General features: G+C 38.2%; 1 protein-coding gene across 2 annotated transcripts; it reads left to right on the top strand.

Moving 5' to 3' along the window:
* The first annotated feature begins 1,102 nt into the window (after positions 1 to 1,102).
* On the top strand, positions 1,103 to 13,338 carry LOC148369083 (solute carrier family 46 member 2-like). 2 transcript variants are annotated; one of them, XM_088329888.1, is made up of 6 exons: positions 1,103 to 1,982; positions 3,042 to 3,230; positions 4,244 to 4,415; positions 7,457 to 7,540; positions 10,359 to 10,515; positions 12,966 to 13,338. In XM_088329888.1, exons 1-6 carry the CDS (start codon positions 1,347 to 1,349, stop codon positions 13,087 to 13,089), a joined length of 1,362 nt encoding a protein of 453 aa, XP_088186014.1. In that variant the 5' UTR covers positions 1,103 to 1,346; the 3' UTR covers positions 13,090 to 13,338. The 2 variants fall into 2 exon arrangements, with proteins under 2 accessions (XP_088186014.1, XP_088186015.1); XM_088329889.1 differs by lacking the exon at positions 7,457 to 7,540.
* The last annotated feature ends 1,597 nt before the right edge of the window (positions 13,339 to 14,935 follow it).

The following is a 14,935-nucleotide window of genomic DNA, read 5'->3' as shown; positions in this document are numbered from 1 at the left end:
GTACGCTATGATTTCCGCAATCACAACTAATTGTACACAAATAATATTTATTTGATTTACTATAATATCCGTATGTAATGTCTTTTTTATTGTGAATGATAATTTAAAAAAAAAAAAAAAAAAAAAAAAAAAAAAAAGCAGGACCGAACCCGACCCGACCGTATGACTGACATTTCAGGCCCGACCCGGCCCGAAATTGCCTCGGGCCATAAATCTTAGGTCTAATCCTTACCTAAGGTCAAAGCCATGTTTGCCTGGCAACTTGCTACACTGTGCTCATTTGGCAATGGATTTCGTTAGCATAAGACAGTAGAGTGCCATCTAGTGGTCAAATATTAAACACTGGGGCTTTGAGATCACATATTAGACTGACAGGGAGCCATTAATAGATAGATAGATAGATAGATACTTTATTCATCCCCGAAGGGAAATTCACTTTTCCAGCAGCATCCCTAAGCTGAGAACAATCGAAAATAACTGAGAACAATCGAAAATAACACGGGAGCTGCTGGAGTGGCTGCCATTCGTGACGGCGCCGGAGAAACGATTCAATTTGAATCATGTACAAACAAACAAACAATTGAATCATGTACAAGAAACGATGCTTTCTATCTATCTACCCTGGTCATATCCCTTGAGAGGGGTGACTGACAGCAAGACCAACACACACACACACGAAAACAAAGAAAAGGAAAAAGTAGCAAAAACACAAAGATTGTGACCATGGCCAAACAAAATGCCCAAACACCCAAACAAGTTAAGCACCTCGGCAACCGAGAAGGTCATGCTTTCGTCCCTCCAGATGAACCAGGCCATGTCACTCGGGTCAGGGTGACACAACACACTCTTTTCAACAGCAGGGCCCGACAGCTTTCACTGGTTTACCCCTGCCCCATCATACGGGTGCCCTGCCCATCCCTTAGGATTAATGCAAATGAGGGAAAAACTGGATAGGTCTAAATGATCTATTTCCTCGTGTATTATTAAGGTATTAGATGTTGTAAAAGGATAGTGGGATGTTTAAACGTGTTCTAAGGGATGGGCAGGGCACCTGTATGATGCGGATTAGATATGAGACCATGGGCAGCCTAAAAAAAGATTAATAATCATTTCCTATTCTGGCAAATGTTTTAACCCAATGCGCCCAGTGACTTAAAAAGGTTTGCCCACGCCTGGACTAGATGCTAACTAATGGCATGCAAATGTTTGCTTAAGCAGACAAAAGATTCACGTTATGCCCTGCCACCAGTGTAAGAGTCAGAGTTAAAACGTGACAAGAAGTTCTTTTATGTCACAGGTACTGCCAAAGCGGCACATCACGCAATCCGCCTCATTCACTCTCAGCAATGCAAAGCAACCACTTGCTATGGAGCGTCCAGCTGCTGGCAACCGGCGTTCAGTTGGGGAACGCCTTCTACTTGACGGTTCTGCCGTTGGTGATGAGGGAACGATACTTTAACGCTACAAGCCAGACGCATGCTAACCTGTCCCGTCCGGAAGACAGCTGGCAGGTCTCCGTATCCAGTTTCTTCATGACCTATAGAATCCTTACTCAACTGGTTCCAGTTCTTCCGGGTATTTTACTAGCCTGGCTCGGGGACAATGGCTGGAGGAAAAGCCTGATCGCTCTCCCGCTGCTGGGCCTGACTCTGTCCAGACTGGTGGTTCTGTTAATGTTGTTTTTGGATTGGCCCCTCCAAATCTTGTGGGTGGAAGTGGTCATCGCAGGATTGTGTGGTGGCTCTACTGTCTTCTGGAGTGGCATTATGACTCTTTTATCACTTAGCTCCACTGAGCAGGACAGATCCAGGCTTTTGATGAGGGCAGAACTGATCAGTGGGTTATCTGGCGTGGTGGGCTGCGTCACAGCCGGATACCTGTACGAGTTTTCCAGTCGAACACTGAAACCAGGTGTGGTCACCTTGATGCTGTGTTTTCTGCTTGATGCTACCTGTATGCTCTACGTGATCTTCTTCCTACAGGCGAGTGTTCTGTGGCAGTGGGACGTTTTTCATGTGTTTTAAAGGGAAAGTGTGTATTATTTGCCCACTACATGTGGGTGTACGGTCTAGTGAAGGGGTCTCCAACGTGGTGCCCCCCGAGGACAGCTAAGGTTCCCATGCATTTTGGTCACTTTGAGTCTCCATCGATTGTCTTCTTCTGTTGAGCTTTAAGCAATAGTTTTCGGTGGCACGATAAAATACAGCGACAATTAGTGGGAAAAAATACAAACTGTTCCTTTATCTTTCCTACGAAGGCGGGGCCTCAAACTATCATCCTGGGGGATGCAATTGGCTCCCGGGTTGCGAGCTTGAGACCCCTGGACTAGACCGAACATTGAACATCTAATGTACAAATAGCACACACTGTACCTTTAACTAAAACCCCCCATATCCGAAATGTATGCTTATTTGCATTGCTATTCTCTTATGACATTAGGAAAAAGAACCCACATTTAATATCTACAATGCAATGGGGCCAGAATTGTATTTTATTTATTTATATTATTGATGCATTTGTTTATGTATTTGTATCTTCATAACACAATTATACTTGCTTTTAGAAAAATATAGTGTTGTTTTTTTTCAAATGCTATGCGTTTAATTTTATCATCAAATGTATTTATATTTAATGCATTTAATTGTTTTTTTTGTATTTCAATATTATTGAAAAATATTAATAAGAATGATTATAGTGGTAACAATAATACAATTCACTGTGCAGAACAAAATGATATAATCAGACACAAATAAAAACAAATTTCAATATTTATATTTCTAATACTCATGATATTTGAAAGTTGACTCATCAAATTCACCTGATCCAAGATGAAATCCAACAAAGTACCTTTTTGTAATTTTACTGCAAAGGATTTTAAAAACGTGTGCAAAAAGACTCAAAAGGCCAATTTTTGAGCATTATGCATAAAGATTTATTACTAGCACACTCTTGAGTATCTGTAGTCCGGAACGATAGCAAAGAATGCACGTGGTCTCTTATATTTGGCAAGTTATAATGACAGTAATGTACTTTTTCTGCAGACAGGAGCATTGAGTGAGAGTAAGACGTTGAATAAAAGCAATGCCAACGCGTGTGGCCATCCACACAAAGTCATGAATATAGCGCTTCTTTGGGTGTCAGGACTCCTCTACAACGCTGTCGATTCCTCAACAAGAAACATCCTGGTCTTATTTCAGTTAATGGAGCCTCTTCATTGGAATGTGACCCAGGTGAGTCATTTATTAGTGTTAGGATTGGTAATAGAAACAGATAGGAAAACTAGAATGGCTGTGTGCGGATATCTCGCAAACTACAGATCCCACAATGCAATGCTTCTGCCGCCGCCACAAAACTTCCCTGCAGATATGCAACAAAAATACTGCACAATAACTACAGAACCAAATATCAAACATAGTGCTTGGAAACAGGGATCTCATATATTATGAGGTCCCACAGCAGAGATGCACCTACCATGAAAATGTCAGACTCCTCTATTTCTAAGTGTGTGAAATAGCAAAATAGCAGGGTGTTCAAATGCTTATTTTCTTCACTGTAAATGGCTTTCGCTATGTAGTAAGAAAGATGGATGGCTGGATGGATAGAGAGAGAGAGACAGACCAACAGGTTTATCCAGACTTTATCTTTTATCTTATTTATGTCTTAGAAAGGGACATTGTGTAGCACCTATTTGTATTAAAAAACGTAATTACTTGAATAAAAAAAGAATAATAACGATCTTAATAAAACATACATAAACTATCATTTAAACATACGTTTTTTTAGATACTCAGGTTTAAAAATTGTATTTATTTTACATAACATGAGGCTAACCTAGAGGGAGCTGACGTGATCCTCTACCATCTTGCTGCAAAGGTTTTGGTCATTCTGAGTCTCCATAGGTTTTATTTTTTTGCTTCTGCTTTGAGCACTCGTTTTCAGTTGGACTACATTATACGATATCTATTAGTCAAATATTACACAGTGTTTCTTAAAGTCTTTTTTTGTGTGTAGATCCTTGAGTACCATGTCTAATCTTCTTGTGCACAATGTTCACTGCGTTGTATCAATGACCAGAAAGTCAATTCTAATTCGAATATCCAGCCAGAGTAATATTCAGAAACATTTAAGAAAAATTCATTTTTTTCCCGACTTTGATTCAAAGTAAGGCTATAGATCCTGTCCGATTATTGGTATGTGATTGGGTTTGTTCTAACTTTGATCTCCCTGTATGTGGCCCCTTCAGGTGAGCTACGGGAACGCCTCTGGCTTCCTGATTACGCTCTCAAGCTTCCTGAGTTCTGTGATTTTATCGAGGTGGTTTAGCGATCGTTCCCTGATCACAATTGGCCTCCTCTCCAACGCCGCCAGCATGCTTCCTATGGCCTTTGCCACTACGGCATACATGTTCTTCATTGGTAAGTTGACATACTTGCTCTATAACAGGGACGGGCAAACTACGGTGTTTCAACTCAGCCTGCCGCACAAAGATTCTATAAATATGATAATAATATATAAATGTTTAAAAAAAGAACTACCAAAAATGTGTTTTTGTTCTAGTGCCACTTTTGTCACCAGTGTCTCTTCATGTGCCTCCATAAAAATGACCATATATTCCAGACTATTAGGTGTACCTCAAAATCACAAATTGGCCAGAAATTTGAAAGTGGGCCTCATAATCCAGTGCGTCTTATATACCATAAAACACAGTCGATAAAATGGGAAATAGTTACAATTAAATAATATTGCATACAGTTACTGTTCTTCATTTGAGAAACATGTAGAGCATTCTTCGAGAGTGCCCTCTTGTGGTTAACATGTTGATTATTTCTTGCTAAAATCAATTTTATTGGTGAAACCAGATGTTGTAATGTTGATTTATGTTCAATGAAAGAAATCATTTTTTAATTTTATTTTTTATTTCTTATGCTTCCCTAGCTCTTACTGTAGTTTTAATTACATGCGCCTTATAGTTTAGTGCGCCTCACATAAGGATGAATATGACTGACAAAGGATAGTTAAGAATGACTGTTGTCGCATATGATGCGAAGGGGGTAAACCAGTGTTTGCTATTTCTGAGGATGAAAGGGTTGCAACCCTTTAAGACTCGTTGTGATTAGGGGCTATTCAAATAAACATGAGTTGACTTGACATATGAAAAATATATCATAAAAGATGTGCGCCTTATAATCCAGTGCGGCCTATAGAATGGAGAATGCAGTATATTTTTTACTGCGCCTCATGGCCAACATTCAAATAGCTAGGAAATCTTTCAGTATTTGCTATTTTTTATTATCAGATATTATCTGTTTTTATCAATATATTTTTTTACATTTCTTGGAATAACAAAACATCTTATGAGCGGACCCTATTCCATTCAGGGTTTTTCAATGCAAATAATACGTTTAATTGCTTAAAAAAGGGAGGTATGCTTCTTTGCTTTAATTACTTTTGATTAAAGTTTTTGTTTATCGGTAAAGTTCATTTGTTTATACAATTCAAGTGTTTCATAACCAATCGGGTGAAACGGTCCATTTATTTGAAAATATACAATAAAATGTAACTTGTGCATGTAAATACAAAAATGCACAAGTTACATGCAAAAAATTGTATGGGCCGGCGTTATCATTTCTCCTCACAATTGCTGGAGTATAGGCTTTGAGACTCTCAATTGGCATATAGATAAATATAATAATTATATCATGTTTTGCTTTTCTTTCTAAGATAAAAAGTAAAGAAAAAAGAAAAAAAAAGGAAGTGTATCAAGTAAGCACTTAAAATCAAAGTATGTAGTACTAGATCTGTTACTGATACTCCTATCAGATTTCGTTGGAAGAAGCAGATACCTTAAACCAGGGCTGTTCAAACTTTTCCGAAAGTGGCCCAGATAAGCTGAAAATGTATGAGGCCCGATCGAATTTATCTCAAGCATTTTTATATCCCGGTCTTTGAAAAAGTGTCGCAACCTCGTAGACTCGCCTTTGTAGCATTTTCTTTTGACTCGCGGCTTTCGTTTTTTTTGGGGGGGGGGTTTCTTCCTACCAAAAGGGGTGCCAAGGAAGCAAAATCAGTGTTACAACTCTTGCTGTAGGTTCAATTTTCTTTATTGGATCCACTAAGAGCATTCAGTCATTCAGACAGTCAGGTAGGTTATTGACCTAGAATACAATAGTTGACTTTACTTTCATTACTAGTACCGAATAAAACATAAAGCAACTAAATGACATATATTCTAAAGCAGCATTCACTATCTTAACTCCCCATGAACAGAACAACTACAATTCCATAAAAATCAGCGAACCGCGGAAGCGTGGCCGTTTGACCGTGCCGAGTTTAAACATAAGCGAACCGCAAAAAAGCTATTAAAAAATTAACGAAAATACATAGTAACAATTTTTCTTTTTTTTCTTTTTTTGACGGCAGAAAATTCTACTCATTTTAATCACCATTATTCTTATTTGGCTAGGAAATAGATTTTAAATCATTAAAATTAAAAGTATTTTTAAGCAAAATAAGACATATAATACTTAAAATGAGCAAAAATATTGTTTCAAGTTTTTGTTTGTCTGACAGCAGATAATGTGACTCATTGAATCACCATTATTCTTATTTTAAATGTAAATGGTCTGCATTTATATAACGCTTTTCAAGTCACAGAACACCTCCCAAAGCACTTCAAAATGTGCTTCACACTTCTCCCTTTTACACACTAACTAACCGATAGCAGCGTCAGCCATGCAAGGCAACTACCTGCTATCGGGGGCATTAGGGATTCAGTGTCTTGCCCAAGGACCCTTCGACATATAACACGGAGGATCTTGGAATCGAACCAGCGACCTCCTGATCCCAACACGAGCGCTTTGCCTTCTGAGCTAGAAAGTTAAATAAAATATTTTTTAAACACTTTACACAAAAATAATAACTAAAACAGGCAAAACTGAACAAAAACAAGGATCACAAAGACAGTGGTAATAAACAGCTTAAAGTAACAAAAACCAAAGCGTGCTCACAGAAATAATAACAACAGTCAAACTGGAGGAAAATAAAAGAAGGACTTACTGGTGGCGCTTCGCTTGACACTCGCTAACATTTTTAAGTTCTCTTGAAACAAGCTCCAATCCTCATTGGCGTGCGCGCTCCAGTTTTGAATTCTGGAAGCGCGGTTGCTTTGTATTTTCGTGAAAAAATACTCAAATTTTCACATGTCCTGACTGCGACGGCCCTCACAGTCAATTTTCCTTTTTTTATTTTGAGTCACCATGTCAGAAATGGGGACGGTTGGCCAATGGGCTACTGCCACCGTATGGATAAATGGTGACATTTTTTTTATACATATGTGTTTTACACTGAGGTCAACATTAATGGCGGGCCGGACTTTGGACATGTCTGTTCTAAGAAGTTAAGCATGTTTTATTATGAGCGGTACTTGATGTATTTAACTCTTTGACCTTGTCTCTAGCCCGTGCTCTGGCGCTCTTCTCACTGATGCCTGTTCCGTTGATCTGTTCTCTGCTATCCCAACAAGTGCATGGTTCTTCATACAGTGAGTTTTTATTTAGTTTGCCTTTTTTTGATTTGCGCTTTGGCGGTTTTTCTTTCGACATGCGAGTTTGAATAGTTGTTTGTGGTTACAGTATGAGACACAGGTGGATAAATTGACAGGAAGTAAAAAGCTTCGGAAATAAAAGCGATATAAAAGTATAGAATTTCAAAATATATCCAAATTTAAAAGAATTGAGAAAATATATATATATTTTTTGAAGAAAACTAACTTATTCTTGTTTTTTTTTGACAACAGAAAATCTTATCCATTTTAATCACCAATATTCTTATTTTGCTAGAAAATTTATTTCAAAAAGTACTTATTTACAATTTCGGATTTTGCAAAATTATTTTTCAAGCAAAATAAGACAAATAATACTTTAAATGAGCAAAAATATTTTCCCAGTTATTGTTCGCAGATAATGCAACTCATTTTAATCACCAAGTTTTTAATATATCCTAGATGTTATGTCTTATATTACTTTAACTTGACAAAAGTTATGTGCTGTATTCCGTCAAATAGTTCTGTTCATGTTTATTCATTGTTTATTTTCATTCTTTGAAAAAACAAAACATTATTCGAATTATGCTCTTTTCTTTAGCTAATTTATTTTTTAATTAAAATATTTTGTCTTGTTATGAAGTATATTTAAAGTAAGTGAATATTAATTTAAATAAAATATATATATACCTGCCACCAGTTGATTTTCCTTATGTCGAGTATATGTATTTGTATATCTAAATTTTCCGTTTGTTAACATATTACCATATTACCATATTATACATTTATACTTCTGACCAAATACAAAACATTTAATGAGCAGATGTATCTTCAATTTAGTAGACAAATAACGTAGAAATTATACTAAGAATACAAATGTTGCTTATTTTAAAAATTGTGTTTCTGAATTCATCAAAAAAAATTACAAAATAGTTAAATGGGACAGGACCCCAAAAAACACAGACTAAAATAAGAATCATCTGGCAAAAGTGAAACATGCTTTTATAGAGTAACGGATGATTAGAGTTGCATTCAACACCATCATCCCACAACATCTGGTAGACAAAATGAGACTCCTGGGTTTCAACACCCCCCTGCGGAACTGGCTGCTGGACTTCCTCAGTGACAGACCCCAATCAGTGCGGATAGGTCAGAACATCTCAGATGTCATCTACCTCAGCACGGGCTCCCCCCAAGGCTGTGTCCTGAGCCCCTTGCTGTTCACCTTGATGACACACGACTGCGTCCCTAGGTCCGCAACAAACCACATCGTGAAGTATGCTGACGACACAACAGTGGTGGGCCTCATCAGGGACGACAACGACCTGGCCTACAGAGAGGAGGTGGAGCAGTTGGTGGGCTGGTGCAGGGACAACAGCCTGGTCCTGAATGTTGACAAAACTAAAGAGATCATTGTCGACTTTAGGAAAAACCAGCCCAACCATGCCCCACTTTGCATCAACAACAAGGCTGTGGAGGTTGTCAGCAGTATCAAGTTCCTAGGGGTGCACATTACAAACAAACTCACCTGGTCCGTGCATCACTGGTTAAGAGGGCACAGCAGCGCCTGTACTTCCTGCGGAGGATGAGGAGAGCCCACCTGCCCCGACCTTCCCTCATCGCATTCTACAGGGGCACCATAGAGAGTATCCTGACCAGCTGTATCTCTGTGTGGTGTGGAGGCTGCAGCGCTACCGACTGGGGTAGTGTGAGGAGGGTAACGAGGACAGCAGAGAAAATAATCGGGACTACACTTCCCTCCATTCAGGACATTGGCCAGAAGCGCTGCCTATCCCATGCTAAGAACATTATTGGGGACCCCTCTCACCCCCATCATGGACTGTTCACTCTGCTAGCCTCTGGGAAGAGGTACTGCAGTGTGCGGTGCAGGACCACCAGGTTCCGCAGTAGTCTAGTCCCCCTGGCCATTAGACTGTTAAATGGTCAATCTAACATATAGTTAACCAAAATCTAAACGGCTGCTAATCTGACTTTTTGCACTACTGGCAGTTCTTTATAGCTTGCCACTCCTTGCACATTTGCTCTCTGCACTATTGTACTTACAGCGTTATTGTTACAGTGTTAATGTTACTGTTTACCTGACTTGTTAACCTGACTGCCCATTTTGCACATCTGGTTAGCTACTCCTCTTGCACTATCGGCACTATGGTAAAATACTATACGTAGCCATAATACAATACAACTTTTACTTATATCTGTACATTCAAGGAAACTGTGCGGGTCAGATGTATCGACATTTCGTTCTGTATACACGTGTACTAGAATGACAATAAAGTAGATCTGAATCTGAATCTGAATCTGATTTCGGATCTAATAATGTAACTGTGAAGTTAGATAAAAGCATGTCTTAGCCTGATGGCAGGACAGCAGCTGAATAAATAGCGTGTAAAGCACTGTTCTTTGTTCATGGGATCGAATCCAGCTACCAGCCTTCCTGTGCGGAGTTTGTATGTTCTCCCCATGCTTGCGTGGGTTTCCTTTGGGTATTCCGGTTTAATCCCACATTCCCCCAAAATGTGTGTCAGGTTGATTGGCCGGTCCAAATTGTCCCTAGGTGTAAATGAGCGAGCGAGTGAGTTGTCTGTCCCTGTGTGCCCTGCGACTTGCTGGCAACCAGTTCGGGGTGTCCCCGAAGATAGCCGGGATGGGTTCCAGCACCCCCACAACCCTACTGAGGATAAGCGGTGCAGATAAGGGATGGATAGAAGATGTAGAGTGTGTTTTGAAGCAAAAAAAAACCAACAAGTAATCACTTTAACTTGGTGCTGTTTTTCACCTGAGTTCTTCTCCTTCCTAGGTAAAGTGCTCATCTCTCTGCAGCTGTCTTTGAAAATGTCCAGTGCGGGAACTAATCTAGTTTATGCCAAGATTTACCAAGAAACTTTGATGTGGTTTCCTGGATTTGTCCTCATTGTGTCCTGTGTGATCTCCATGGTGGCTATCATCCCCATAAGGTATCCTGCATGCATAATCTTTACAAACAAAACGTGTAGTACAACTACAATGTCATAGTACAGTAACACAAAATATGATTTCCTCCGTCACAAACTACCCCTGCCCAGTCCTCGATGGCAGCTGGGATGGGTTCCAGCACCCTCGAGACCCTAATAAAGGATGAGCGGTTCAGGAAATGAATGAATGAATGAATGTTACAAACCAGTGTTTAACCAAATATTATTTTAAGTCATGAACTGATTCAGTGGACACAGACTTTACAGCAGTCCATGCCCAAAGTCCGACCGAGGGGAAAGTTACGGGCCGTGATCACCGCGGCCTATGTCGTATAATGAATAATATGTGCCCGGCCAATGTTGACCGTGTTAAATGTATAACAATTTCAACAACAACAAAAAATCTCAGTTTCACCAGATGATGGCAGTATCCCTTTGGCCACCTTTCCCTTGGCTTTTTGTGAGAGTTTAAGCCTATCACATTTCGGACATGGCAACTCTAAATAAAAAAAGGAGAGTTCACTGTAATGGCCGCCACTTCCAGGACAAGTGAAAATTGGAGTATTTTTTCACCGAAATCCAAATCAATTGCATCTGCCTAATTTGTCTAGAGATTGTTGCTGTTTTCAACGGATATAATATAATGAGGCTCCACCAGACGAAACATGCTGACTACAAAAAGCTAACTGGAAACAAATGCTGTGAAAAGGTGAAGCAACTGGAAGGCACAGAAGTGCTTTTTAGACGCCTTTCATGGTTGACTGCCTATTGGTGTGTGAGTGTGTGTGTTAATGGGTACGTGTGAAGTACATTGTAGAGCCCTTTGGGAGGTCTTTATTGACATGAAAAGCGCTATATAAATGCAGACCATTTACCATTTTTTAAGAGACCATGCGAGTCAAATGAAAATGCTACAAAGGTGGGCTAAGCAAACCTTTCACAGTGAATTTATTAAGGACTGTTCAAAGAATACCAGGCTGAATAGTCGTCCCGCACACATTTTTAACTTACCAAATCTGTCCCGCTTTCTGAAAAGTTTGGACACCCCTGCTTTACAGTATATATTATTGTCTATTGTGTAGTGGTCCAGTGGTCCCCAACCTTTAGGCCACACACCGGAACCAGGCTGTGTGGCCAAATAAAATAAAATAAAAATGTATTTGCACGGAAAAACAAATACACTAAATTACAAAAAACTGTGCAGTTTGGTTACTTGGAGTCTCCGTCCTTTGTTGTCTCTCTTGTGCGCTCAGCACTCATTTTTGGGTACATGACACAATACTCGCTGCAACTTGCGGTCAAACAATGCACACTGTCCCTTTAACCGCAGTTCAAATGGGAATTTTTAGTCACTTGCATACATTAACAGGAGAAGAGTTTTAAAGTTTTCATGAAATCCACATCGTTTTTTCAGCATTTATTTGCAGGCATTTACAATCCCCCCAAAAATACGAGTTCACATTTTGTTTCAACTGTTAGATTATTAATAGGTCACAGAGTATGTCGTCACCAAAGCATGAGTTTTTCAGCTATATTAATTACTTCAATAATAACATTACTCATTTAGTTGTTATATATTCACTTATGTCCATCCACATATCTGAATGAAGTATTTACTTGCTGTATCCTTTCTTATCAGTACTTTCCTATCAATGGTCTTTTGCCCTTATCTTATTATAAAACCTTCAAAATACAGCTGCGACCAGTTTTAACAAAGGGCTTTTGAATAAGATGTGAGTTTCTTTCTTTGCCTCTTGAAGTTTAAGTTTTGCAAATCCACACCCCTTTCCTATTTATACTGTTGTTAACAAAATTCGATACCCTTTTGCCTGTGAGAACTGTCAACTGATCAGACCGGCCCAGAATACTCAGTTTTTTCTTATTTTGAAACTTTGTGATAAAGTTCCTCAACTGCGTTGCTTCTCTCCAGCTCTATTCTTTAAAGTCCGAATACTCGGTCTGGTCCTGGAAAAGATCACGCGGGGAGCCATTGGCATGTCCTTTCGCCTCCACAACCCAGACACTTTTCATGTTAGCAAAATACCCAGTAGTGTACCTTTACCTTTTGGAATGTCTTGCAAAAGAGAAGAACTCAAAGTACATACAAAGTAACAGACGTTAAACAGGTAGTTCGAGGAAAACAGAAGCTTTTGATGACAGAGGCCTGTAAAGAAATACAATTCCCCGAAACAACTGTTGGTGACATAAGCCACACCACGAAGAGAGATGAGTGACAGCAATACAATCCAATGTTTGCTTAGAGTTTGTACAACTTTGATCAATGGATGAGACTAAGATAAGCCTGTACACAAGTGATGAGGAGCCTCAAGTTCAGAGAAAGAAATCATCTGCCCGTGAAAACAAAGGCAAAACATGTTACATATTACATCCAGTCCATGCAATACATATTAACTTTCTTTCTTTCTTTCCTTTTTTTTTTTTTTTTTTTTTAGAATATTTGACAGTAGCCGGTGTGTTGGGTGCATCTACGGGGTCAATGCAAAGGAAGAAGCCGACCAACGTGAATTTTTAATCCACGTGGAGGACGACAGTGCCAACAAGCCTATTTACACATAGCGCCCTTCCCTTATTTAAAGCGACAGAATGAAAACAGCTTGTTTTTTTTATTCCCCCAAAAATATTAATTTAAAAAATATAAGTAAATAATATCCGGATGTAATTTTTTTTAAAATTCAAACCGTAGTATCAGTGACCTAGGGTAAGGTAAGGGTTTTGTGCCTTGCTTAAAGGGACAGTGTGTATTTTTTAGCACCTCCTAGAGGTAAAAACCGTATTTTTTTTAAATAAACCAATAAAAAATAATAATAATAATAAGCAAAAGTACAATAAGTATCCCACAAAGACGCGGTTTTTAAAATACTCATAGGTCGAGAAATTAACAATTGTTTTGCATTAACATGAGCCCGACCGAAAGGAAGCTGACTTAATCATCTGCTGTCTTACTAGTCAGGTCAAATCATGTTTATTTGTGATGCCTTTAATCACAAGAAGTCTTAAAGGCCTGCACAGACCACAGACTACAGACTATTATATCAATTTAAAAATAAATATGCATATATTTTTATCAGACCAATAACCATGACATAACAATATTAAAAAAATGAAATAAACTCAACAATAAAAATAAATGCACAAAATACCGAAAGAAAAAGCTCAGATGTTCCCAATTCAATAACAATGACATCATATTATAAATATATGAAATAAAATAAATTTAAGTATAAATCTAAATTTAATTTGGTCTTTTTTGGTATCTGACTGATAACAATGTCATCTTAATATAAATAAAATTAAAATAAATCCAACAAGTTCAACAATAGAAATAAATGCACCAAAATACCTAAAGAACAAGCTCAGACATTTCCGGTACTTATAACAACAAACTCATATAGTAAATAAAATAAACAAAAACGAAAAAATAAAAGCAAAAAAATACTCATGAAAAAAAAAAATCACAACTAAAATAAATAAAATAAAACACAAACCGTAGAATTGATTAAATGAACAATAATCATTGCAAGAATAAAACACGTATTACTACTTAGTTCCCAAAAACCTCAAAAAGGCTGGGCAAAGAAAATAAGATGTAATATTTTGGTCTCTTTGAGTCTCCGTAGTTCGTATTCTTGCCCGTGCACTAAATTTCGGTTGCACCACACCAGGTTGTTGGCAACCTGAAATGTTAAAAGAGCCATAATGGACAAAAAAAAACCCAATAACAGATGTTTAGAGACGGATAAAAAATGAAAAACTTTCGAAGTTGTTGCTGACCACTGCGCATACATAATAATACACACTGTCACTGTCCTTTAAGGGAAATTGGATATTAACCATCACTGTACTATTCTTTTGTGTATCGAGCAGGCCTCAAACCGTGACCATTCTAAACACCAAGATTTTACGTATATCTACTTGAATTTATATTACGTATAACATACTAACTTATTGGATTTGACGGTTCGATGATTGTTTAAGCAGTATTTATTTATGGCTGTGAGGAAATTCAAGTCAGCATTACATGTTATTGAATGTATAAACATTGATATTGATTTTTATGTATTTTTTCCTCTGTTTGTTAAATACAAGGTTACAATGAAATGACAACTTTGATAAATGATTGAAAAAAAAAAACAGAAAAAAGGCCTGAGATTATCTTAGTCCCGTCCCCTAGACCAGTGTTTTTCAACCAGTGTGCTCGGGCACACTTATATGCCATGAGACCCTTTTTAGTGTGCCACAAGAAATTGCCCAATTTTATTATTTTATATTTGTTTTATTAGTATTTAAATAAGACATAGCTTTTTGCCATTAATCATCCAACTGTAACATTCATCCACACCGGTAGGTGGCAGCATTTACTTTGTCTCTTTTTATAAAGTAATTCTCTGGACTGTCAGGACCA

Source organism: Urocampus carinirostris, chromosome 3, assembly GCF_059441175.1.
Source record: "Urocampus carinirostris isolate Australia breed hairy pipefish chromosome 3, RoL_Ucar_1.0, whole genome shotgun sequence".
NCBI classification, from domain to species: Eukaryota; Metazoa; Chordata; class Actinopteri; order Syngnathiformes; family Syngnathidae; genus Urocampus; species Urocampus carinirostris.
The sequence above is the reverse complement of the archived record's forward strand: the minus strand, read 5'-3'. Positions and strand labels throughout refer to the sequence as shown.

Excerpts from the sequence above, each read along its gene's own strand:
- LOC148369083 (XM_088329888.1), top strand. The coding sequence starts at position 1,347 with ATGCAAAGCAACCACTTGCTATGGAGCGTCCAGCTGCTGGCAACCGGC. Across the intron at positions 3,231-4,243 it reads TTCATTGGAATGTGACCCAG|GTGAGCTACGGGAACGCCTC; the intron begins GTGAGTCATTTA and ends TGGCCCCTTCAG. Across the intron at positions 10,516-12,965 it reads GTGGCTATCATCCCCATAAG|AATATTTGACAGTAGCCGGT; the intron begins GTATCCTGCATG and ends TTTTTTTTTTAG.